Source organism: Cydia amplana, chromosome Z (genome assembly GCF_948474715.1).
Source record: "Cydia amplana chromosome Z, ilCydAmpl1.1, whole genome shotgun sequence".
NCBI lineage: Eukaryota > Metazoa > Arthropoda > Insecta > Lepidoptera > Tortricidae > Cydia > Cydia amplana.
Genome location: NC_086096.1, coordinates 11,634,500 through 11,661,605, shown reverse-complemented (window position 1 = coordinate 11,661,605; position 27,106 = coordinate 11,634,500). Strand labels below are relative to the sequence as shown.

General features: G+C 37.3%; 1 protein-coding gene across 1 annotated transcript in view; it reads right to left on the bottom strand.

Moving 5' to 3' along the window:
* Positions 1 to 503: 503 nt before the first annotated feature.
* The window catches only part of LOC134661356 (tetratricopeptide repeat protein 39B-like), a 30,838-nt gene continuing 4,235 nt past the window's right edge, over positions 504 to 27,106 (bottom strand). The window contains exons 2-15 of the mRNA XM_063517395.1: positions 17,680 to 17,724; positions 13,292 to 13,399; positions 12,381 to 12,415; positions 11,606 to 11,707; positions 8,931 to 9,114; positions 8,547 to 8,704; positions 7,930 to 8,095; positions 5,511 to 5,672; positions 4,669 to 4,832; positions 3,386 to 3,547; positions 2,786 to 2,975; positions 2,290 to 2,450; positions 1,085 to 1,204; positions 504 to 636 (exon numbers count right to left, since the gene is read on the bottom strand). Coding sequence (XP_063373465.1) covers positions 513 to 636; positions 1,085 to 1,204; positions 2,290 to 2,450; positions 2,786 to 2,975; positions 3,386 to 3,547; positions 4,669 to 4,832; positions 5,511 to 5,672; positions 7,930 to 8,095; positions 8,547 to 8,704; positions 8,931 to 9,114; positions 11,606 to 11,707; positions 12,381 to 12,415; positions 13,292 to 13,399 — 1,836 coding nt within the window. The 5' untranslated portion in view covers positions 17,680 to 17,724 and the 3' untranslated portion in view covers positions 504 to 512. The remainder of the gene's footprint in view (positions 637 to 1,084; positions 1,205 to 2,289; positions 2,451 to 2,785; positions 2,976 to 3,385; positions 3,548 to 4,668; positions 4,833 to 5,510; positions 5,673 to 7,929; positions 8,096 to 8,546; positions 8,705 to 8,930; positions 9,115 to 11,605; positions 11,708 to 12,380; positions 12,416 to 13,291; positions 13,400 to 17,679; positions 17,725 to 27,106) is intronic.

Here is a 27,106-nt window from a genome sequence, read left to right as displayed (position 1 = left end):
CATTTATATTCTTCTGGTTTCATAAGTAATAGTTACTGATTTTTAAAAAGCGTTTTTCAATTAAAACTCTTCTTCAAGTTGTTTCTAATGCTTACAAAAACGAACTGTAAGGATAGGGAGCGTGCGTGAACTGTATAGAACAGAGGGCCTACCGCGAACCACGTTCGACGTATTGCCTCTCTGTCGCACTTATAAATTCGTACGTAAGTGTGACTGGGAGGCAACACGTCGAACGTGGTTCGCGGTAGGCCCTCAGCACGGAAGGCCCTTGCTTATCGGCGCGAAGTGTTAATGTCCCCAAGGTCATACAATAAGACAAGACTTGATACCCCAGTTTGCTGCGGTGACTACAACATACCTCATTCCGCAGAACTTATATTGATAAACGTCACCATATTTACTTATTTTTTAGAAATGAAGAACACTGACAACCACTCGTGATTTTTAAACTAAGCAAAGTACCGTCTTCGTCATCATTGCCATCAACACATAAAATGTTTAAAATAAACGAATTATGATGCAATTTTTTTTACGGATGCAGTTTTGTTTTTCTGTTCTTTTTCCTTTATCATGATCATCCTCGAGTGCATACGGAACTGAAGCCTCGATTCTAGTGAATATCCGGAATACTTTTTCCTGTAAAAGAAAACAAAAATATTATTAGCACACTGTAGAATAACGACCTACATAACTAAAAAAAATCCGAGTACCGAGTACCTACACCAACCGGCCGACAAAAAACTTTAAACGAATTTTAAACGACATACTTTAAAGTAAAAGAAAATAGCACGACCTAATTACAATATAATGCAACGAAAACTTGACTACCTACTAGACATATGCTACTAGAAATTTCATGTAAATTTTAATGTTTTTTCAGAATGTCCTTTTAAAACCTAAATACCTCCTACTTAGTATTCTTAGTTGCTTAGTATCCATACCATACCTCCAAGTTAGGAATTCAATAAAAACACCGGTAGACACCTTTATTATTCCTGGATTATAAATATATTTGTGTTGCATGACGAAAATGGTTAAAACAGCTTAAAACGATCAATGCATGATAAACAAAAGCAGTCAGTACCTGGTGTCAGTGAGTATTTGCAGGGCGCGCTCATCGTCGCCCAAGTAATGGTAGCATACGGCGATCTCGGCCATCGCGTACGGCAGCAGGAATGTGTCCTCCTTGATCTCGTTCTTCAACCTGAATTACATAACATTTTGTTATTGTTTAGCGACACAACAGTAACACACTTTTCAAGTTTTCTACGGGATCCTTTCTCGTATAGGGCATTATACCACGAACGCAAGTGTCGTAATTGAGACGCTGCTAAAAATTATTAATATGTATATGTATATGTACTCTATCAAGTTGATAGTATCAACGTATATATGTTAGAGATTCCAACGATTATTGTGCAACTGTTGTACGTAGGTATAAATCTTATGAGCATCAATCGATATTAAACTTTCGTGAGACATATTTTAAACTGTTTAGACGACAACGGTTTCACTCACTAGAATTTTTAGTCGCTATTGGCGACATGTTTCGGGCCCTTCGTTTTAAGCGGGAAGTGCGTTGTGACGATCGCGTGGACATAGTGAGTGCAGTGTGCTTGACGTCGGTCGATACAGCCGCCCTACCAGACCTTCACGTGACAACTCCGGATGCGGAGTGCACTGCGCCCCCCGCCCCCGCCCTGTCAGCGCGCGCGCAACGAGCGACGAGGCGGGCGGCGCGATCAGTGCACGAGTTGCAGTCGCCGCGAGCACTCGAGCCTGAAGAAGGACCCCCGAAGGGCCCGAAACATGTCGCCAATAGCGACTAAAAATACAAGTGAGTGAAACCGTTGTCGTCTAAACAACTTATGAGCACCGTTCTCCTTCTGCGGCCGTACGGCTGAAGAGCCCGCTGACACATCACTCGTAGTGAGTGCAGGTACCACAGCAGCGCGCCGTTGTCGGCCCCGAGGCCACCATCCACCCCCGATCCGACTGACTACACTCACAGTATAACGGAGTCGAGCGAGTCCAGGGCGAGCCGCGGGAGGCCCATGGCGGAGAGACAGCACCCGTGCAGGTACCACAGCAGCGCGCCGTTGTCGGCCCGAGGCCACCATCCACCCCCGATCCGACTGACAACACTCACAGTATAACGGAGTCGAGCGAGTCCAGGGCGAGCCGCGGGAGGCCCATGGCGGAGAGACAGCACCCGTGCAGGTACCACAGCAGCGCGCCGTTGTCGGCCCGAGGCCACCATCCACCCCCGATCCGACTGACAACACTCACAGTATAACGGAGTCGAGCGAGTCCAGGGCGAGCCGCGGGAGGCCCATGGCGGAGAGGCAGCACCCGTGCAGGTACCACAGCAGCGCGCGGTTGTCGGCCTCGTAGCCAGCCATCCACTCCTTAGGGCCAGCGTCCAGGCGGTCGCGGGTAGTTTCTATTAACTGCAAATAAAGTCGCACAGAAATATAATTCAAACACAGTCGACGCAAGACTCAAAAACTAGCAAAATCAAGAAAAAAATGACAGGCCTTTAATTCTACAAGTAGCTTTACTCAGATGGCTGGTAAGCAGTTTTTATGGTTGTATACGGAGCGTTTTAAAGTATATATTATGCTTAGTAAGTATAAAGATTAACTATATCTACATTAAGCCTAAACCAAGCTACCTTGAAGGCACTTGAAATCCACAGGCCAACTATCTCACCAACCGTCTGAGCTAAGAAGCTGTCATGTCCTGTCCAGTTGAGCACACGGCTACAGTTAGAGGGCGGACCGACCTTGAGCACGTCCTGCGCGGCGCGCTCGTGCCGCGCGAGCACCGGGAACATGTTCCACAGGCACAGCAGCTCCAGCGCGGGCAGCACCAGCTGGTGGCCCTGCGCGCTGTAGCGCGCGCAACGTTTGATCATGAACTTTTCCATCGGGAGCGATTTGCCTGCGATGCGTTGCTTGTAGTAAGACGCGTTCCTGCGGGAAAGAGCAATAACACTACAGTAGAACCACGATTATCCGAACCCTCAATTATCAAAAATGTAGTCGTCCGTCAAGAGGGTCGAATGGATTTACCAGTTTCAAGTTAAGCGACACATTTGCTCTCAACAAAACGAAAGCATTTAAAACTGGTTAGTGATAAATTAAAAAAATAAATAATAATATTTTTTTTATTTATCAGCTCACAAAGGATTTGTAACAATTTCACAGTATGATAACAAAAATTAAAATAAGAGATGACGTCGTGACCCTTTGTGAGAGACTGGAGTCTGAACTAGGTATATACCTGTATTACCAGGCTCTCACCCCGGAGAAAACATTACATTTTAATTGATTAACAATTTATTATTACTTCAGATCTGGGTCTCAGTTTAACAAAAACGAACCTCATGAGATCGTTGCACTGCTGTCTCTCCCCGAGCTTCAGGTCTTCTCCTAGTTGCAGCAGCAGCGCGGCCTTGGTGTAGGTGTAGATCGTCCGCGACCACGAGCTCTCCTCCATTAGCTTGTTGGCATACACTGCAGCTTGCCGCCAATCCATTTTTAACCTTAAATATATTTACATAGGAATCAATAAACCAAGGCTCCATAACACCAAAAGAACAATTTAGATATCTATCTAATACCTTTAAACGAGCCATTCTTGTTTATTTATATATATATATATATATATATATATATATATATACATATATATATATATATATATATGTATATATATATATATATATAAATATTTATATATATATATATATATGTATTTCGGGGATCTCGGAAACGGCTCTAATGATTTCGATTAAATTTGCTATATGGGGGTTTTTGGGGGCGAAAAATCGATCTAGCTAGGTCTTATCTCTGGGAAAACGCGCATTTTCGAGTTTTTTTATGTTTTCCGAGCGAAGCTCGGTCACCCAGATATTGTACTAGTAATGTAGAAAAAGACAAGCTATGACCGTCTTCCGGACTTGTCAAGAGTGTTACAAAAACAAAGTGGCTAATAATATCTAAAGCTAGATATTTGAGAGTGACTGTAGGTACCTACATATAATTTTGCTTTTCTATATAATGTGGCAAAGCATTAGATAACTATAAGTGGTATTTCTTTCTTTTCTTTTAAAATGTGCCCTAAAGATCGGTTTTCCTAGGATAGCGGTGCCGTCATATAGCGGCCGTCTCCATACTAAATAATACGGCTAAATATGATTTCGTAGTAGCTGTATGGAGACGGCCGCTATATGACGGCACCGCTATCCTAGGAAACCAGAGCAAACGGATGCACGGATAACGGACGCATTCGTTTCGTTACAAAAATTTAAGATAAGACATGATTGAAAACTATAACGTTTTTGTAGCGCTGCGCTCGTAGCCGATCCCAGCGTTTTCCCACCTTGTAGAGGAAAGCGACTACGAACGGAGCACCCGCCGAGCGGGTTCCCGGCGCTACCTACCTAACTGTGCGCTTTAAAAGAATATTATGAATGCATTAGTAGGTCATTTCAAATATTCAACATATTCAAATACTGCTGACCTAGTGGGTATTTTGCTAGTCGTTTTATAAACATTGCTAATGAAATCAAAGTAGGTATTATAACTTTATTTAGTGTATGCAAACGTATTTTTGTAACACGTTTTTCAGTAAAGGTAAACTTTTGCTTTGGTTCACACTTACCCATTAACCCACATGATCTCCCAGTAGCAGACATGTCGGAACTGCAGCCACATGTCCTGGCTGTCTATGGCTAAGTTGTACGTGACTATGGACGGATTGAACATGCCTCGCATCAGCTCGAGCCGCCCTTTAAACAGCAGGAACCATACACCATCCGGGTACACCTGAGAAGACACGTTAATTAAGTAAACAACGCCTTAGACAAGTAAACAAAATAAGTTATATATTGTTTTCCGTGCACTAAGATAAATTTCATGGTGTATGTTATTTGAAACATATCGACAGTCGAGCAAAACGAACAAAGCAGGCACAGCCGTACCCTATTTTCACGCAGCCATTCAAGGCATTATCTACCTCTTCCAACTTCGTTGTGGATAAAACTATACGGCCGAATTTTCATTAATCAAGAGGGTATAACAAAAGAAAGGTATATTGCCAATTACATTTTGTGTTGAACTCATAGTTTAAAATTTTCTTAATTTTGTCAGTGTACATTCACAGTTATTTGATCATCATTTTGATAGGTATTGAATAAATTAACCGACTTGGTTTTACATAAACTCTCAAAACTTTTTTGCAGTAGAAAAACTGCGTTGCGAGACTTGCATATTTTAATTTACATATTATGTTTTTGATAAGTTCGTTTTGATAATCCTAAATGGATTATGATGATCTTTTTGTCGAACCACGGAAGGGTTTTTTAACCAGCACCTGTTCGCTCTGAAGGCTGATGTTTTCCGCAGACTTCATAATATCATTTTGCACTATATCTTTTTAGACTAGAAGCTCAGCACAGCTTGATCGCAGGATGTATGTGCACTCGCAACAGACAGCCACAGTACCTTGAGCTCCTTGTCCAGTATCTCCTGGCAGATGTCGAGGTCGGCCTGCGCGCCGATGAAGTGGCAGATGACGAGGTGGTACGCGAGCAGCGTCAGCTCGCACAGCACGGCCCGCAGGCCCGCGGACCGCATGCCGGCCACCAGCTCGGTCAGACCGTAGCTCTGTGGGTAAACGACACAACACTAACATTAACCCTTAAATGCATAGTGTTGCCAAATGTCTACAAAGCATTAGACAGCTCACAGATTAAAGGTTAAACAAATTCTATTTGTTCCTGTATATTATTTTAATAGTAAAACTAATACATTTTCCGAATTATTACATAAATTTACATTTTAATTTATAAAAATTACATTTGTTTATAGACGAAATGTCGGAAAACTTGGAAAAACCTGGAAGTTGATGATTTTTAGTATATGATTTTGGGCAGATTTTTCGGGGTTTGTAATTATTTTATATTTACAAACTTTATCATAGGAACATCATAAATAGTGTACCTTTCTGATGGCAGTTAAGATTTTTCCTATACCCCTTACTAATAGCTATATATTTCCAAAAATATGATTTGGCCTATGCAACTTATAACACTGATTTTGATTTTTTTTACCATTTTTCCTAGAAACGGCAAACAATTATGTGATACATATATTAATTTCGGGCAAAAAGAAAAAATCATGCATCTAAGGGTTAACCGTGTCAAACACAAAAGCTGTCACGCTGACGCCACGTCACCGAAGTGTCAAAACTGAAATTGAACTTTATGCATATGCACGTAGGTCTATGTTGCTCTGTGATATATTATGTGACCGATTAATCGGTCATTGGCGTTGAACCTACGGTGCGGATATATCGGTCATTGGCATCCAAAAGGTTAAGTATTTCAACACAAAACGATACCCAGTTCTGTTTTGTCATATACTTTTGCCTAGTAGGTGTTATATAGATAGGTACTTATGTATCTTTAGTGGAAATAACTTTTAGAGACACCTGATATAAAACTTATTGATGCTAATGAGCGGCAGAGTGAAATATCACGTTAAACGTAGTGTTGGGAAGAACTAGAGTCGTTTAATTTGAAGAAAACAATCATTTTCGAGACTGTTCGCGTAAAAAACTTCTGTCTTAGTCCCGAGTCAAATCGTTTGTTGAATCTTTTTTAAGTTCAACTCATAAGGACTCAACGATGATACGTAGTATAAAAACAAAGATCACACTTACATTTTCACGAAATAGTCCACTTTTGCTAAGCTAATACGTATATCGAAATAATAAGTTAGAACTGCTGTTTAATTACACAACTACCCTCCATGTATATTTCTTGACCATAACTGTCAGAACATTAGTAACGTAAATAAAGTATCCTATAATAATAAGCCATGATATTAAATTCGTATTAATTTGCTATTAATTATTCTATAATAAATTAAATTAAAATGTAGCAAATACATTTGTTAAATTGAATTATTATGATAACCGGATGTGCAGGAAACATCTTACTTGTTATTCCTACCAAGAAGTGGTGGAAGGGGTGAAGTCTGATCGAATATAAGCGGGTGTGACAGTTGTGGCTCACTTCTCAGTTGGAGAGCTAACGACGACAAACGAAGCTAAGTGTCCATTTTATTTTATTATGTTTTTATGACTTGTATGTTTTCTTTGTGTTATAGTCTGATGGTATGTACGTTACAACCTTTAATGTGAATATAAACCTTTGATGACCTTTTAATTAACAATTGCTATGTAACGTATATTCCAACTGATTACGGGGTAATACATCATGTAGCTTATTGCTAGATCTTTATTACTGTTTTGAATTATGTCAGTGTGTACGTTAAGGTAGCCAGTGCTAACTATAAGCCACCAATATATATTACGCAGCGTACCTACTTGACTAATTTAGCAATACAATATTAAGATTTTTGTGAATTGTGTGGTAAATAAAGCCGATTAATTGTTCAGTAAATCTACAATATACTTTTACTTACAATCTTCTTATATAAATATATTACTTAAATAATGTTTACCATTTTTATATTCTAAACCTTGTAGTTGTCCCTATAATAAATACATTACTTTGAGCAATAAATAACTGGTCTTAATTAAATACTGCATTGCATCCTGATTTCCTATGTTATTAATGGTCTTACTATTAGTAAATCTGACACCTGCAAGTTTTACCTAAAAAAAAATATTTCTCAGAAAACGGCTCATGTCTTTACAACACGTTGGGTCTAACTATTTCAAAAGAACTCAAATTTCGACTCAATTCTTAAATACTAAAAGACTGGATCGAGCCTTAAAGTAGGGATCAATGGACTCGAGTCTTAACTAACACTAGTTAAACGTGGCATTGCCCAAGCGCACCCGCTATGGACATGTAACCACGAGGGTTTGCCCTTGAACATTGTAACAACCTACCTTGTTTCCTGAAAAGCCGACGAACTCCAGCAGACTGATGATCCTGGGAGGCAGCAGCGATATCATCACGTTGAACGTGGCGGTGCCCAGGCGCACGCCGCTATGGAAGTGTATCCGCGACGTTTCACTCTCCCACTGTTTGCGCGCAAGAATCTTAGCGCAGTCTCTGTAGCACGTTCATTTAAAATTATTAATTACAGGTACAATGCAACTTATTAAGAAAAAGACAACCACGATAACAGTTAGACAAATAGTGCGAGAGCATTTTTGTGTTACTTTATGTTTTATGTTGCTCAGCTAAATTCAGCAGCGGCAGCTTCTAAGGAAATATATTTAATGCGGTCGACTCGTCAGCGACGAGCGAGTTAGCTTGAAATGGGGTTGGCCGGTCGAAGTATTTAGCAGATGGCGCCAGCATAGCTTGTACTGTCAATTCCTAGAATTGTGTTAAATTTTTGCCCTGGATGCCAGCCCTTTAAGCCAAATCTCATAGAACTAAACTAGAGAAAAGGGCAAGCTATAATGGCGCCATCTATGCAAACCCTATTCATTGCCTTCAAATAACGGTTAGCGACACTGCCAGCACTACACACTCGTCCTTATATAAAACTACTTACTTATAACTATTGTAGCAGTTCTTGACTTTGATGGTGCCCTTGATAAGGCCAGTGAGGTCCTCCCCCTCCATGATAGTCATCATGGCTTGGAGCAGCAGAGCTTCCGCGTAGCATAGCTCAGCGTGCGCCTCTATGTCTGTGTACGTGCTAAAGTTTGGCTGTGAAAAACAACATACTTGATATTATCAATGACATTCCTAGACTCGTGTTAGTCAAAATTTTATTGCTAGTTCCTATTATTCATGACGCAATTTTATGTGTTAAGTGTTAATTTTTATCCCCAGATGCATCCTGATATCGTCTCCATTTTTCAAAACCAACTACATTCCGCTACTAAGACGACGTGTTACTGCTGGAGTGTGTACGTATTCCTTAGTAGTTTACCTTTCTTATAATAGTGCCAATGCTCTCGACGAGTGACAAGTTCCTCCGATGCTGATTGCAGATAGAGATGCAAACTTTGAGCGCCGCCAGGGCGCGGTTGATCTGCCCGTGGTCGAAGGTCAACATGGCGGGAATGAACTCGAAGATGGACATGCCAAGGCTGTGGTACAGAGACGTGCGGCACCTGCCAGATAATGGACACACACTAAATTATACGCCTGGTTTAAGAGTCAGTGCTACAGTCCAAAACGCAGACATATTCGCAGACAAGTGGCCGTCCCTACAACGTAGTATCAGGATTTTTTTAAACTCCACTTATGTTACTTAATATCAGATTTTTTTTAAATCTCTATGTAACTTAGTAATACTTACTATGTACTTAACTATGTTTAATTCTAGAGATAGTTCGAAAAGTGTATAATGTGTGTAATACAAGTGTACTAATTTTATCATACTGACTACATCTCTATTAACAGTATAAGTGTTTTGGCTATAGCTGTAAACTTATACTTAGTATTTGCCTGTATAAAGAATAAAGAGCTGATTCTCGAAAGGATAGCTTTCAAAAACTTCTTTCATGAAGACACTTTTAGTCTGTTATTTAAACTTATTATTATACGTTGGTTGGTATAACTATAGAAATATACACTAAAGTCTATTTTTTTATTCGGTAGACTGAAATGACAGTTCATAGTATGAAATGACATTTCATGTTCATACTATTAACTGTCATTTCAGTCTACCGAATAAAAAAATAGACTTTATGTGAATAAAGAGGAATAGGGTTTAATGAGATACGACCCAATGTTAAACGGACGGACAGACGGACAGCAAAATCTTTTGATAGGGTTTTGGTGGCACTCTTCAGGTACGGAATCCTAACCATAAAAAAGTTTTGTTCAGTAACTGGTATTATGGTTACGTGGTTGTTCAGGTCATAGGGTTACATGCGTATTGTTGAAAACTCAAAGTGTTTGTGTCAATGGAAAACCTGCATACATTATCACCGTACGACGACCGCCAAATAAACAAATGATGCCCATAATTCTATGTAGAAGGCAATCACCGCATACTTATAAAGGCGTTATGATTGTGGCTGACAACTGCCGATGCTACCAATCGTGAGATGCGAGGCCGATTATCGCAGTTACGTTCGTACGTAGCTTATGATCACTCAATTCTCGATTTCGATCCAAACTTCTAGCCTAGCTTAAATATAGTAACGCTTAAATTTAAGAAGTCTAAATAGATAGGTACAATTCCTTAACAATTCTTTGAACATGTAGAAATTCGCGTTCAACGACTTGTCCAGGGAATTTAGATTAATTAATACAAGCGAGTTATGTCGCACGTATGAACGTGTACACTAGTGTACAGTATGCATCAAATTTATAGTGACGGTAAATTTCTCTCTACTGCTTAGAGTGGTTGACACTTTTTTAAGAACATTGTTAATCGTTTCAGGTGTCAACCAGTGTAGTCAGTTATGTTGTTTTTGTAAACATCCCTTCAATTGTAAACGGATTGTTTATTTAAAAATTTTGTAAAGTGTAGTAAATCTATGAATGAAAAGGGTTTACGTAGGCTTAGCAGAGATGCGTCTGCACCTAATGATTTTTATATTACAAAGCTAATTTCTTTATAACAATCTGTATTTCCCTAGCTAAATTAACGCCAATGCCATGAGTTTCATTTAGGTAAGTTTATGTTTTAAAACCTGAACGGCCGAACGTCATTGGGAATTATGCCTAGTGATGATGATGACTCATAGTGACGCATTTGAAGTTTATTAACGACTACGATAATTTTATCTTAAGCATTTTATATTTTGGATTTATTTGTGTCACACACTAGTCCTTTTTTATAGATATTTTTATTATATTTTATCCTGATATAGGTATTATTATAACATGAGGTGTGATGAATGGGATGATAAATATAAAACATTAACTAAGGAAAGTATGTACTGAATTAAAATGTCTGAGGCTTTCTATTGTTGGTACCAATAAAAGTGACTAGAGTATGTGCCCGAGTAGGTAGGTACCTAATACATTAACATTTATCCGATGTTTCTGTTAATCGCATGTGGTTTGTTAATGTTCTAATCGGCTTTGATACTAGTATAAATAGCAACAGTAGCTTTATAGTAAACACATACGTTCCAAAAGGTATCCAAGGTTATATATAATTAGGAAGTTGATGAGTAGGTGTGCCGTTTGTCCTTATACAATAATATGAAGGTGTATTCGGGTAATCTAGACAAGTTCAGAATTTCGGGCATTTCCATAAAGGTACTATGATGGAATTCGAATATATGGGTGATCTTCAGGATTAGTCAAAATTTGCTATGCTCGATGATATTTAGAGATTTTTTCATTGTAACACGTTTTATTTCTTACAAAAAAACCGAAATAAGTTAGTGGCATAGAAAACTCAATAAGCAATCGACATAAGTACATACCTATATATGAATTATGCTGAGGTCAATATCAATTTCAAATTGAGTCTACAAAATAATATACGTAATAGACAATAAGGTCCCTCTTCATAGACAAAGTCGACAAGAAGGTGCCTTTTCATAGACAAAGTCACAATTAATCACCCTGCAGCATCATATTCATATATGTTAAGTATCTGTTTGTGTGGCTATTGTGAGAAATCAAATAGGTAGTTACCAAGGTTTCATTATATTCGACGCTCCCACCAGGTCGTTATTGAAAAATTTTCTCATCGCAACCTCACACTCTTCGAAGGCCGTTTGTAAATCCATGGAATACCTGATATTTAAAACAGATATTTAAAAATGGAAAACGTGACATGTTGCTCATAGCCATTTAAAATAATTGTTGTTTTGTTCTTTAGGTAGGAAATAAAAAGCGACCAAGTGCGAGTCGTACTCGCCCATGAAGGGTTCCGTATTTAGGGGATTTATGACGTATTAAAAAAAACTACTTACTAGATCTTGTTCAAACCAATTTTCGGTGGAAGTTTGCATGGTAATGTACATCATATATTTTTATTAGTTTTATCATTCTCTTATTTTAGAAGTTACAGACACACATTTTACCACTTTGGAAGTTTCTCTCGCGCAAACTATTCAGTTTAGAAGAAAATGATATTAGAAACCTCGATATCATTTTTGAAGACCTATTCATAGATACCCCACACGTATAGGTTTGATGAAAAAAAAATTTTTGAGTTCTAAGTATGGGGAACCCCCAAAATTTATTGTTTTTTTTCTATTTTTGTGTGAAAATCTTAATGCGGTTCACAGAATACATCTACTTACCAAGTTTCAACAGTATAGTTCTTATAGTTTCGGAAAAAAGTGGCTGTGACATACGGACGGACAGACAGACAGACGGACAGACAGACAGACAGACATGACTAATCCATAAGGGTTCCGTTTTTTGCCATTTGGCTACGGAACCCTAAAAACCAGTCACTTACTCATTTTGCTCTTCGGCGGCGTCTTGGAACTCGTCCTGTGGAAAAAATATTGATATCAAATGGTGGATATGGGTAGCAACTGTCTGTAGTGTGAAACTGTATAGGGTAGGTGCGTTAGTTTTCGTCCACTTGGCGAAACTTGAATATAGACCTACATTGCTGCACAAATTTGGACTTATTGCAATCCTTAATGTCGAGACAATATATCTATCTACATAAAAAAAAATCGCAAGTAGCAAATTAAACATCAAATATGTTATTTGCTAATCTGCCAAGTGGACGAAAACTAGAGCATGGACGGAAACTAGCGCAATGACCCATCGGGTCAATCGGGTGGAACAGAACAAAAAGAACTTACGCAAACGGGGAATTGTTTAGGATACGTACTTCATTTTTCACTTATTAATCACGTTAATATTTATAACTGTTTTTGAGATACAGTTTGTTAAGGTGAAGTAGGTTCAGAAAACGGAGTTTTAAAAGTAATTTGATATATTCTGAAAATTTTCCTCGGGCATAGGCTTAAACATTAGTGTAATGCGAAAATCTGTATGTTTCAACCCTAGCAAGTAGATCCTATGGAATGACATGAAATGTCATGTAAATTTTAAATTAATAAAATGTATTTTTCGTAAATAACTTTGTACTTTACTTATTTAGATATCACTATACCCTTTCAGCTCAGTCTCTAGAAGTGCTCCAACCAACCTGTATATCGTGCATCGTAGTCACCACACGAGATTGTTAGTGCTACGCCATTTAGGGTCCTAGCTAAATTGGTTGTTCCATACTTACGCTATGGAATGTCTAATTTAGCTAGAAACCTAAATGGCGTAACAATCACGGAGCGTGACTGTACCAAAAATGTGATTGTGAATGAAAATAAGTAAGGGGCAAGCAAGGGTAGTTACCTCTTCGAAGTCCTCAGTGGCCAGAGGCGGCGGGCCGGTTTCCCGATATTCGGTGCGGTGGAGCATCGGAGACCCAAGCGCCGGTACACTTTCTTGTTTAAGCGCCATCTGTGAACGGAATAGTAAAACGTTACATCGACAGGAAAAGCCAGATAACATAGGCAGGATCCTATAGAAGTGGTATACGCGTGCCTCCGTGAGGGACAAAACATAGGCAATGCGACACTATGATTGGTCGAATTTATTTGTTACCCACCATACATAACCCATACTAATTTATGGCTGGGAATAAAAAAAAAGTGAGACTGTGACAAGGACAAACAATAATAGTGCTTTCGCTGCTACTCCTACTGAAAGATACATAAGACTATCCCGTTCGCTCATTTCCCCCACCCATCATGCCTTATCCAGTTAAAATACTAGATTCATGCCAGATAGATATGGAGATGTCTTGGATATAATTAAATGGTCACCTAATCATATTTTACAGTCCATTGGCAGCCCAAAATTGCTTGATTTGTTTTAAAGAAAACTTATTTTACTAAGGGTACCAAGGTACCATGTACCATAATGTAACCTATACCTATAATGTAATGATTTGTTAAACATATAAGTACTTAAATATGCCGTACTCAAAACAAGATAAAAATATTCATGTAATGTTTGTAATTCATGTAACTACCTATGTACATTCAATTTGTTACATTACAATAAGCAACCTTACTAGGCTTACGAATAATGCAGTGCAATATTTCGTGTGTTACATGCTTCCATTTTTCTTTTATAGTAGTTTATGCAACAGTGATATAATAAGGGTTCTTAAAATTCTCGGGTCTTTTTTTACAAAACTCGACTACGTCTCGTTTTGTAACTTCGACCCTTGAATTTTAAGAACCAATTATGAGCTGTTGCATAGATTACTTTTTCTATGACAGCTGCAAAAAAAAAAAGAGTTATTATTTAAAAAAAATTGAGTTATTATTAAAAAAAAAAGAGTTATTATTGTAAATGAAAACATACCTCTTTCAATCAAGATGATCGGAACTTGTATCTTTAAAAAAAATAAAGCAGTTGTATTATACTCATAAGATGACTGCTAGCAGTCATCTTATGAGCCTATAGACAAAGCATTCAAATGACATTGCTTTAGATATCACTGTCAGTCATTTAATTGACACATTTAAGTGCTGGAGTAGAAAAAAATATATATGTATCTAACGTAACTCTGTATAAGTAATGCATAATTATTATACATGTTGCGTAAACACTTTCTAACATTTATAACCACTGATGTAGTTTTAATGACTTTGCTTTTGACTGTTTTATTCAAATCTATTTTATACCTACATTAGCTTTTGGTCAACAAAAGCCTAATATTTAATGTTATGTATTTATTAATTTACATACACACTGAAACAAAAATGTATGAAAATAATTAATATTATGCTGATGAATCGATAAAGAAGAGATGCTTTTCATATAGATTTTCGTACATCGAACCGCCTGTTGCTATCTCTATTGCACGCGCATAATTATATTGCTGTCAAGCTCGCACAATGACATTGACATCCGGCATCATGGGCGGGACAGCAATACATATAATTATGCGCGTGCAACAGAGATAGCAACGAGCGGGTCAGTGAAAAGCGTCTCTGCTTTAAGGCCCCAGTACACAATGGGCCATCGCCGGCCACTCCAAGGGACACATTTATGCGTTAGAGGGAGCAAGTGATATTGCTATCTCATTCTACCGCATGGCTGCGTCCCTTGGAGTGACCGGCGATGACCCATTGTGTACTGGGGCCTTTAGCGATATGACAGGCCACACTCCCAGTCCAGCTTTTACACTCCTGCATTCTGTAGAGGGATATCATATCACATTTGTTTCCTGGTGGAATTAACTTATAAATTATGATTTTGAATGATACATATTTATTAAATAATAACATACATTTTGAATTGATTTGCTTTGATTTTTTTTGATATTTTACAGTTAGTATTTCCTTGTGTTGGTGGTGAAAAATTTTGTGTTTCACTCGGTGGCAAAATTTCTTTAACCCTCGCAATGCTCAAGATTCCATTTTTCGAATCACTCGCTACGCTCGTGGTTCATTTTTGGAAAAGGAAGATGGAATTTACTATGGGATAAGGAAGAACTAATTCTACGCGGACCAAGTCGCGGGCAATAGCTAGTAAAGTCCCGTCTAATTGTAACTCGGTTACAACTAACATGTGCCTTGTGATTTTCGCTTCTAAGAAATGTAAGTAACTCATCTAATCATTCAGCTACTTTTACTAACGAGGTTAATGGGTCAACGGGTCGCGTCACAAGTGAAACATAATCGTCAACTGTAATTAAGTAATAATGTAGGGTTGTAAATTGTCAACTAACTTAGAACAGGTAGTAGATACTGCTGAGGTTTCGTGATCAAACTGTGCCAGGAGCCAAAGTATTTACCTCTGGCTACCAACTCTTACAGTTAAACTGTGTAACTTTGCCCAAGTAACTCTCAACAATTTGTAAATAGTACTGAAACTTATTGTTATATCCTAGAACTTTCCTTTTTATCCGTTAACTCTTTCACGTGAGGTATCTCAATTAAACGATAGAACGAATCAAGATACGTTCGATTGATACCAATATCAATCAGATAGTGCATTTACGCTAAGAGCTAGTCACTGTACAGTTGTGAAAAAGGTGTGATTTATTCGACGGCGAATATGCGAATTGTAAGGGGGACATTCAAGAAGCTGATGGGGGAAATGGCACCACTTTCCAGCCTGGCAACATCAGGTTTCATGTATCCTGGAAGGCCTACTACAAGGATCAGAAGTCTAGTTGCGGTCTAGGTAATAATTATGCACGTGACACTGTTCTAGGGACACGTTTAATTGCAGGGTTTACAACGACCTTGACTCAGTAACCTTTGTCCACATCCATCATATTTTTTTGTATGAAAATTATACCAAAAGCTCGTTATAAATAAAAGATTGATTGAAGCGACACTAAAAGTACTGCATGAGGTTGACACTGAAGTAGCATGACAAATAGGAAAGTTCCCGGACAAATACGATGGCAAAGGGTTGTTCACTTCATTCGGAAAGACATATGTAAAGTAAGCATACGGAACACTTAAATAGTTATGACAGGGTGTGGGTTGGTTGGTACCACTGACTTAATATAAAAGAAATAGACACACAAAGCAGAACAAAAACGTCAAGAAATGTGGATCCCAGTGACGTTTCGCACCATTTGCATTGATGATAAAAACGCTTACGTAAATTTTGAGTCAAGATAAATGTTTCGTACAGAAAAGAACTTAATGTCGTAAGCATTAAGTGTCAAATTTGCAAACATAAGTACCAACACTGTTAAAAAATTTAGTCCGATGGCACTAAACGTAACGTATTTACGTCAAACAACGTCAAACGAGAATAATGAACGAATAGAGTCACTTTGGTACACTTTAATATGTATTACTGTACAGGAAAACCAATTGAAGTAATAAATAAAACAAATTTAATTTAATCGGGAGCTCAAATAAAATTAATTCGTGGTTCAAATTAAAACAAATTAAATTTTTAATTCGTAAGTATACGTCTTTAAATACTAATTTCCTGGAAATAAATTCTACTTATTAAATAACTGTGTATTTAAGATCTACATTTACTCATAGCACGGGTGCACGGGGACATTTAGGTACTGATTGGATTTTTTTTATAAAGTCTAAAAGTATAAAAAACTCCTGTGGTTGTCACTTTGTTCAGACAGGTTTAGCATTTACAGTTAGTCGATATAAGCCCTTATTGGTGGTGTATATGTCGGAAACAGGGAAATGGGCCGACACACAAGTGCCGTTTTGCCTTGTTTAAAACTGCATCACCCCTATCTCTTGCTATAATTAAATAGCAGTCCACTTTGCACGTCGCATAGCTTTTCTTGGAAATCTTGAATTTAAACATAATATTATTCCTTATGAATTCCATATAAAAATATAAAAAATTATTGACCTCACATCGACTCATTAGATTTTTGTTCCTTGACATCCCTTCTTTGCTTCTTCTTTGGTACTAACAAATTAATTTATTCAAAACCATAAAATTACCGCCAGATTACATAAATTATGTAATGCTATCCAAAGAACTAACCGAAAGAAATACATTCCATCCTTTTTCCTTGTTTTATCATTGTTATTTTTACATATTTTAACGGCACATTTCGTAATTGTTGACAACTTCACATTTGAGCGTTTCAAACAAGACTAAACGAAAAAGTAATGCATGATCTGTTTTGACATTACTTTTGTGGGGCCATTTTTGGCGGCTGATTGGGTATCCAGTTCTTTATACTACATCAATGGTTGGTACAAATAACGAAAATATCTTACCTTGGTTTCAGCTTCAAGTTGTCAGGTTAATGAGTCATGCGTTTACTGCAACAAAACAAAAAGAGTCATCAGTTTAGTTCAGTTCAAGGGGTAGCTCCTGCCAGCATGTCCTGCTGCCACGGCTAGGAAGAGGACGAGGGCGAGGCAATATTGAGACAAAATAGCACTGCAAGCTCGCATGACCGGCATGACTGTGTTGATTCAGCCTAAGCGGCAGCGAGTATGTAAGTATATACTTATATAATATATTATAAGTATACAGTGTGGAAAGATAAGTCGGGCCCTGGAGGGAAACTACCTTAAATCCTTAAGCTGCCTCATTTTACTTAAAGGAGACATTCCTTTATTTTTATAAAGAAACAAAACTGCATTCAAAGATTTTCTAAAACTCGCTTGCCTCGCCCGGGACTCGACCAGACTAAAAATTCCAAAAAATAAAAACTCGGAATTTTATTCTACTAGTCGATACAGTTAATGTTAATGATAACGTTTCTCCAAGAAACATTAGGTCTTAAACTCGTCTGTCGTACAAAATATCCATAAAATGTAATATTTAGTACTCAAGATTTTTTTAGACAAGCCAAATTGAAGAAAAAAAGAAAAATACTTTGAATGCAGTTTTGTTTCTTTTTAAAAATAAAGGAATGTCTTGTGTTGAAAATCATTAAGTAAAATGAGCCAGCTTAAGGATTTAAGGTAGTTTCCCTCCAGGGCCCGACTTATCTTTCCACACTGTATAATTTTAAAAATGTGTGTTGTTCGCGCCAATAATGTGCTAGGCCTACAGAGGGGTTACCGCGAAAACCGAAATTCGCAAATTGTGGGGATCTTTCTTTTTTACTCCAATGAAGGCGTAATTAGAGTGAAAGAGGAAAATGCGCGCAATTTGCGAACTTCGATTTTCGCGGTTATAGCCCTGACCAGCTAGAGTCAGACCAAGAAAAGTCTGCAGCGGATTTGATAGCCCACGCGGTGCAAGTGTTATTTACACGTCATAATTTCATAGAAGTTTGACGTTTATAATAACACTGGCACTGCGAGGGCTGTCAAATCCGCTGCAGACTTTTCTTGGTCTGACTCTATCATGGTCGTATTTTTATCACCTGTCATGCTATGCGTCACTTTCGCACTTACATATTTGTTAGAACGTGACAGCCATGGTGACAAATGATAAAGAGCCGGCCATCATAGCCCTCCTGGTCACCTGAGGTAACTACGAGGCGCAGGGGAATCTTAATTGTTTCTCTATGGTATTATGTACTTAAAAAACTGAATAAAAATGCATGTTGTCTGTGCGTATTGGCTTAAATATGCTAAAGATAATATAAAACACTCAGTTTTATAGAAATTGTAAGGCCGGGCAAGGTTTAGGAATTATTTGCTTTGAAGTATAAGTTCACTACTTACTGTAACAAATGCCAGTGCGTACATTTTTCGCTGAATAATAATTCTGCAATGCAATGAATACTTGTAATTAGGAAGTAGAAAGAAATAAGTCACTTAAAACAATTTACTTAATGACACCTCTTTGCTGTAATTAGTCTTCTAGTCCACGTGTGCAGATAAGCTATCTCTGTAATCACAGAATTGACGCAATATAAAATAATTAAGGCGCCTCCTGAGACGCGCTTACAGATGTATATTTACAAGTATTTATGCTGTTTAGGAGTTTAATGTTGATAAACTGAGTATGGTAATAACACTAATAATCAACTGGGTCACAGGGCAGCAGTTATTGACATTATTGCCTACTGTCAAACGATTGCGTTTGCGTGTAAATTATGCAACCTAGAAATAAACATACCTAGAAAATACTAAATCAGAAATCTACGAAGCGATGTTTTATTACTATATTCAGTTTTGTCAGGCACAATAATGAAGTAAGAAGAGGAAATTCATTACAACTTTTCGGAACTGGAGCCAGTTATTTATTTATAATTTTAGTTATTGTAGTTATACTTGGTCAACCAGATCTTGACAGTAAAAAAAGGCGGCAAATTTGAAAAATGTAGGCGCGAAGGGATATCGTTCATAGAAAATTTGAATTTCTGACCTTTTTTTACTGACAAGACTTGGTTGACCAGCTATAGTTGTAGTTTTTTTTACTTGTTTAATAAAATTACAACTATGTATGTATAATTAAATATTCCTCAGTATGCGGCCAATAAATATTAAGGATGCACATCCTCTTTACACTCACGTGTTCTGTCTGGTTTATAAAATATTATAATTATATGTTGCTATGAAACGTTGTTGATATTCTTGCTGTTCCTTTTTGACTAATCTAAATAAACTATACACGTGAACACATTTCTTGTTATACTTTATTAACCGACTTCCAAATCTAAAAGGAGGAGGTTATCAATTCGGTTGTATGTTTTTTTTTATTTTTTTTTTTTTTTTTTATGTTTGTTACTCCATATCTCCGTCATTACTGGACCGATTTTGAAAATTCGTTTTTTGATTGTATGTATATTCATACAGATTGGTCCCGTTTTTGTCAAAACCCAGTTCTGATGATGGGATCCATGAGGAATCGAGGGAACTCCTCAAATCTTAAAGGCATACATATAGTGATTTTTGTGTTTTTATCAACAAATCAAGCATATACATTCAGAAACGTGACATTTGATGAAGTGGAACTGCTGATGATGATCAGAACAGAACTCTTCAACGACGCATAGTTCACGTTTGGCGATTTGTCTTCTTCGTTATGTTTGTTAAGCAAGTTAAGTTTTTAAGCCACATTTTTGTCAAGCTCGAGTTCTGATGATGGGATCCATGAGGAATCGAGGGAACTCCTCAAATCTTAAAGGTGTGCGTATAGAGATTTTTGTATTTTCATCAGAAAATCAAGCATTTTTATTAAAAACTGTCGCATTTGATGAAGTGGAACTGCTGATGATGATCAGAACAGAACTCTTCAACGACCCATAGTTCACGTTTGGCGATTTGTCCTCTTCGTTATGTTTGTTAAGCAAGTTTAGTTTTTAAGCCACATTTCTGTCAAGCTCGAGTTCTGATGATGAGATCCATAAGGAATCGAGGGAACTCCTCAAATCTTAAAGGCATACATATAGTGATTGTTGTGTTTTAATCAACAAATCAAGCATATACATTTAAAAAGTAACATTTGAGGAAGTGTAACTGCTGATGATGACCAGAACGAAACTCTTTAACGACGCATAGCTCGCGTTTGGCGATTTTTTCTTTTCGTTATGTTTGTTAAGCAAGTTAGGTTTTTAAGCCATATTTATGTCAAGCTCAAGTTCTGAACATGGGATCCATGAGAAATCGAGGGAACTCCTCAAATCTTAAAGGCACACGTATAGAATTTTCTGTATTTTCATCATAAAATAAAGCATTAACATTAAAAACTGTCGCATTTGATGAACTGGAACTGCTGATGATGATCAGAACAGAACTCTTCAACGGCGCATAGTACATGTTTGGTGATTTCAAATTTCGACTTTGACTTGGACTGGGACCCGGTCTCGGATCCAGATCCGGACTCGTACCCGGATCCGGTTCGGACCCGGACCCGGACCTGGACTCGGATTCGGACTCGGACCTGGACTAGACCCAGACTCGGACCCGGACTCGGACACAGACCCGGACCTTGACCTGGAAAACCACCATGATACCTAAACTAAATAAACCACTATGATTACCTACCATAAAATGTAGGTATAAAGTATGATGAGGCCAAACCCCTCCCGCTCAAACCCCCGTACACCGCACCGCATGCGCCGTTAAGTGGGTTAGGTTAGGTTTGAACTGCTATCCTCACAGAACCGAACAAAAGTGGGTTAGGTTAGGTTAGAACTGCGAGCCTTACAGAAACGAAATGCTTCCTTTTCTACATAGCGCACCATCTACAATAATCTTTCACCGGGCCGCATAGAAGTCGGTTTTTTTTTCTTAAAAATTATAATAATAAAGTGGGTATATATAATCAATTTGTTCCATAAATAATCTAGGTATAACAACTAAATTAACATTCATAGAGCAGTTTGCCAAGCGTTAGGTACTTTATTAATGAAAATGCTTGTTTGTGTATTTATTAAGATGATTGTGGACGACCCTTTTCAAATTTTTCCATACAAACGTAGTCCCCACTTTCCTCCCTGGACAGGACATTTATTGTAGATTATAATATTAAGAAATGCAAAGAAATTCAAAGGTGTATGTGAAGTCCCCAATCCGCATTGGGCTAGCGTGGGGACTATAGCCCAAGCCCTCTCGCGCATGAGAGGAGGCCTGTGCCCAGCAGTGGGGCGTATATAGGCTCACATTATTATTATTTATAATATTAACGATATCTATGGTCCTTCGTTTGACTCTTTTATATTTTTTGATTATTTTAAGTTACATTATTTACATTTTTTATAAGCTCGTATATAAGTCCTATAAATCTAAATACAGCACAGCAATCTAGGTACAGTCAGCATCTCAGCAAGTATAGTATTGCACTTAGCACCTTTGCATACAAACTTGAATACAAGGCGGGTCACTTTTCTCTGCATCTGACTGTACATAGTCAAGAGACAGCAGCTCATACGACACACATACGACAGGAAACCGCTAGGAAAGGATGGTGGCGGAAGACGGTTATTTGCACTTTGCACGTAATCGCTATGAGCTGTAGGAAAACAGCAAACTAAGCAGAAATAATTTATCTGGGTTTAATGTCTATTGGGAGGGAACTATTGAAATATTTAATACACATATGGCATACGAGTCTTGCAAGGTTGCACTAAGGGGTAAATTCACGATCTACGCGGCCAAAAGTCGATTTATCAAAACAATAAATACCTCTGCGATAACAGCTACCTGCGGTAGAGGACCCTTTAGCGGCTAGATAACAACCCCCCACCCTCGTATGCACTTTCTAATTCGTTTCACGTCAGTCGGAATTTGATCGTGTCACTTCGTGTACGTTACTTGTTCTCGGCGCTCTTAGAAAAGCAAAACTTTGAAGGTGTGGTTTATTGTTTTTAAGTGATCAAGAGTGAAAAAAATCATGGATTCTGAAACAGCAGGTTAGTAATTTATAACCAAATATATAAATATGCTTTATTTATTTGTTTTTAAGGCTAGGTTAATGCTCTGAAAGAGAGACTGTTTTTGAGCGTCATTTTTCGCAAAAAAAAAACTTCACTCGTTAATAAGTAATACAATAGGGTGAGATCGAGCAGAATTGTTAATGGCATGTTATAGTCTATTGTTTTGGTTATTAGAATTTAAAAAAAAAACCTTCCGCATGCTTCCGCCAAATCATAATTTTTATACTTTAAAAATAATTCGTCATTTTACTCAAAAATTAACTTTTTTTTTATTGAGTTTAATCGACATGTTTATTTGTTTTAGATGTACCAAATACGTCAGGAATGAAGATCGTGACTAGAAAACACATATTTGATCTCTTCAAAAGTAAAAATTTACCTACATTGGAAGAAAAACTGTGTTCCTTAAGAGATCAACTTTTATCTAGTGAAGGCTGCACTAATGATCAAATACAATTATTTAAAATCAATTTTGCTTATTTCAGTCAGAATTTAAGACTAGATGGAGTAAAGCTCATTATAAAGAAGACAGATTCATAAAAAACAATCATTCTTGGCTAGAAGGCACTTTCGCGATTCCCGTTGCTGAAAGTCCAGCAAACCGACCAGGCCGACAAGATTTCATAACGAAACTGGCTTGTTGGTAGATATGCCAAAGGCAAATTTCGGCAACACTAATGATGGAAACACCAGCAGAAGGTTTTTTGATGATCCAAAAGTAGCATCAGATATAACTGGAATCAGTTACGAGCTGATATACAGATTAAATGTAATTTTAGAGACGATATCAAGTGGCCACAAAATTGACTCTGAAAAATATGACAGTTACGCAAAGGAAACAGCAGAACTATATGTCAAATTATACGGATGGCATCCCATGACGCCCACGATGCATAAGATACTAGTCCATGGTTCTGTTATTATAAAAAATGCGTTACTACCCATTGGACAGCTGACTGAAGAAGCTGCAGAAGCGCGTAACAAGCATTTCCGATCTTATCGACTTGATTTCGCAAGGAAGTTTACGAGAGAAAGCTGCAACACGGATATTTTGAATCGCTTACTTTTGAGTTCCGACCCCTTACTGAGCTGCAGGAGAAAAATAAAAAAAAGAAAGCACAGTACTTTCCTGCCAGAGACGATAGAATTGCTATTGCCTGCCGATCCGAACCCCGAGTGTTCTTCTGGAAGCGAAGAAGAAAACATCATAGCAGAGACTGTAGCTTAATATGGCAACTGATTTTATTTCAGTAATAAATGATTATACACATTTTACTATATTTTTAATTTTTTTCCTCTTTTGTGCAGATGTCAAAATTTTACATATCAGTAGAATTTTGAAAAAAAAAAACCATATAAATAAAAAAAAATCAAGTAACAGTTGTTTCAACTTCGTAAAACGTTAAAAAATACAAAAAACCGCAAAAATAATTTTGGCCCCGTAGATCGTGAATTTACCCCTATGTGGGTTGTAATAAGATCGTTGCGTTAAATATGTAATTCCAATATGCACAATTAAACAGCCGCCTCGTGTCTTACACGTTAATTAATGAGCTACCTACCTACGTGTGAGATGATAGGTAGGTAGGTATGACATAGACTTATTCGCTTTAAACACTTAAGTGAAGTCGAGATCAAGAACGATCAAAGATCATAACATTTATTTTTTATGTCTTAAGTGCACTAGTCTATAGATATGTATGTGGCAACCGCTTATCCATATAAACGTCCCTATTTTCCTCTCTGGATATTGACATTACGGCAAATATTTTTACATTATTTGATTTTATTAACAGTATTATACATAGCTATGCCCCTTCGTTTGACTTTTATCAATTAGGTACTATAAGAATTAGGAGCGAAAAACAAATTATAGGTATAATTTTTTTAAATGGTTCTAACTCTTATAGGCAACCATAATATAGCGTTTAAGTAGCTTCAATATTTTTGTAAGTCAAGCAAAATCAAGCAGTTTGTTGTCTCAGAGCGGAAAGTATTTTACGTAAGTAATTCGTTTTCTTTCCCATAAATGTGCTTAAACCAATATACGATTATACGTATGTACCCTGATTATGAAACAACACTGACTTAATATAAAAGAAATAGACACACAAAGCAGAACAAAAACGTCAAGAAATGTGGATCCCAGTGACGTTTCGCACCATTTGCATTGATGATAAAAACGCTTACGTAAATTTTGAGTCAAGATAAATGTTTCGTACAGAAAAGAACTTAATGTCGTAAGCATTAAGTGTCAAATTTGCAAACATAAGTACCAACACTGTTAAAAAATTTAGTCCGATGGCACTAAACGTAACGTATTTACGTCAAACAACGTCAAACGAGAATAATGAACGAATAGAGTCACTTTGGTACACTTTAATATGTATTACTGTACAGGAAAACCAATTGAAGTAATAAATAAAACAAATTTAATTTAATCGGGAGCTCAAATAAAATTAATTCGTGGTTCAAATTAAAACAAATTAAATTTTTAATTCGTAAGTATACGTCTTTAAATACTAATTTCCTGGAAATAAATTCTACTTATTAAATAACTGTGTATTTAAGATCTACATTTACTCATAGCACGGGTGCACGGGGACATTTAGGTACTGATTGGATTTTTTTTATAAAGTCTAAAAGTATAAAAAACTCCTGTGGTTGTCACTTTGTTCAGACAGGTTTAGCATTTACAGTTAGTCGATATAAGCCCTTATTGGTGGTGTATATGTCGGAAACAGGGAAATGGGCCGACACACAAGTGCCGTTTTGCCTTGTTTAAAACTGCATCACCCCTATCTCTTGCTATAATTAAATAGCAGTCCACTTTGCACGTCGCATAGCTTTTCTTGGAAATCTTGAATTTAAACATAATATTATTCCTTATGAATTCCATATAAAAATATAAAAAATTATTGACCTCACATCGACTCATTAGATTTTTGTTCCTTGACATCCCTTCTTTGCTTCTTCTTTGGTACTAACAAATTAATTTATTCAAAACCATAAAATTACCGCCAGATTACATAAATTATGTAATGCTATCCAAAGAACTAACCGAAAGAAATACATTCCATCCTTTTTCCTTGTTTTATCATTGTTATTTTTACATATTTTAACGGCACATTTCGTAATTGTTGACAACTTCACATTTGAGCGTTTCAAACAAGACTAAACGAAAAAGTAATGCATGATCTGTTTTGACATTACTTTTGTGGGGCCATTTTTGGCGGCTGATTGGGTATCCAGTTCTTTATACTACATCAATGTGAAACAATAGAACTCCGTAATGTATCATAATGTAAGAGTATGTGCAATCTTTGAGCGAATTGTGATGCACTTTACCCGTGCTCGAGAAAGATTTTGATTTTAATGACATTTCAAACTGTGAAGTCAGTGTCTAGAAAATATAGGAATAGATAGGTACTTGCGCGAGTATGTTAGCTATTCTACCTGGAGGTCTACCGCGAAAATCGAAATTCGCAAATTGCGGGGATCTTTCTCTTTTACCCCAATGAAAGCGTTAGGCCGCCTTTACACCTGTAAGTTTTACTAACGTAAGTAGGGACACAGCTATACCACAGAATGAGAGATGAATATCGTTATCTCATTCTAACAAATAGCTTTGTCCCTACTTACGTAAGTAAAACTCATAGGTGTAAAGGCGGCCTAAGTAGAGTGACAGAGAAAGATGCCCGCAATTTGCGAACTTCGATTTTCGCGGTTATAGCCCTGCTTACGACTGACAAGGTGATTGTGTAGGTAGGTAGGTAGGTAACAAAGTAAGTTCGGGTCACAGATTATGTGATGGTAGATAATCTGTTTCGATGTGCGTCACGATTTCACTGACGGCCATGTTTGTGTAAGGCTTTTTAGGATTCCGTAGCAAAAAGTGACTAACCTGTGTATTAATTAACATTTTTAGTTTTGTCATCCACGTCTGTCTGTACTTATTTATGTCGCAGCAGCCATTTAGTAAACCAGCATTTAAATTTGGACCAACTTTGCATAATATATGTTGTAATTAAATTTCAAATTTATGTTATGCATAGTTTCCGAGTAAAGTTGTGAGTGCCGCTACTTAATACATAGTTGTATAAACATGTTTATAGGTAGGTAGGTACTTGGTTAGGTATGCATTTCGCAAACTATAGGCCCCGCCCACTTGGTGGGTCGCCAACGAATATTGAGTGGGCCCTGGAACTACTAGGGCAGCGGTTCTCAATCTTTTTTTTGACGGAACCCTTTTGGAAAGCGAAATACTTGATGGAACCCTACAATAAAACAATAGTTTTTAGAAGTGATTTTTTTAATAATTAATAATAAGCATAATAATTATGCTTATTTTATTATTCTAA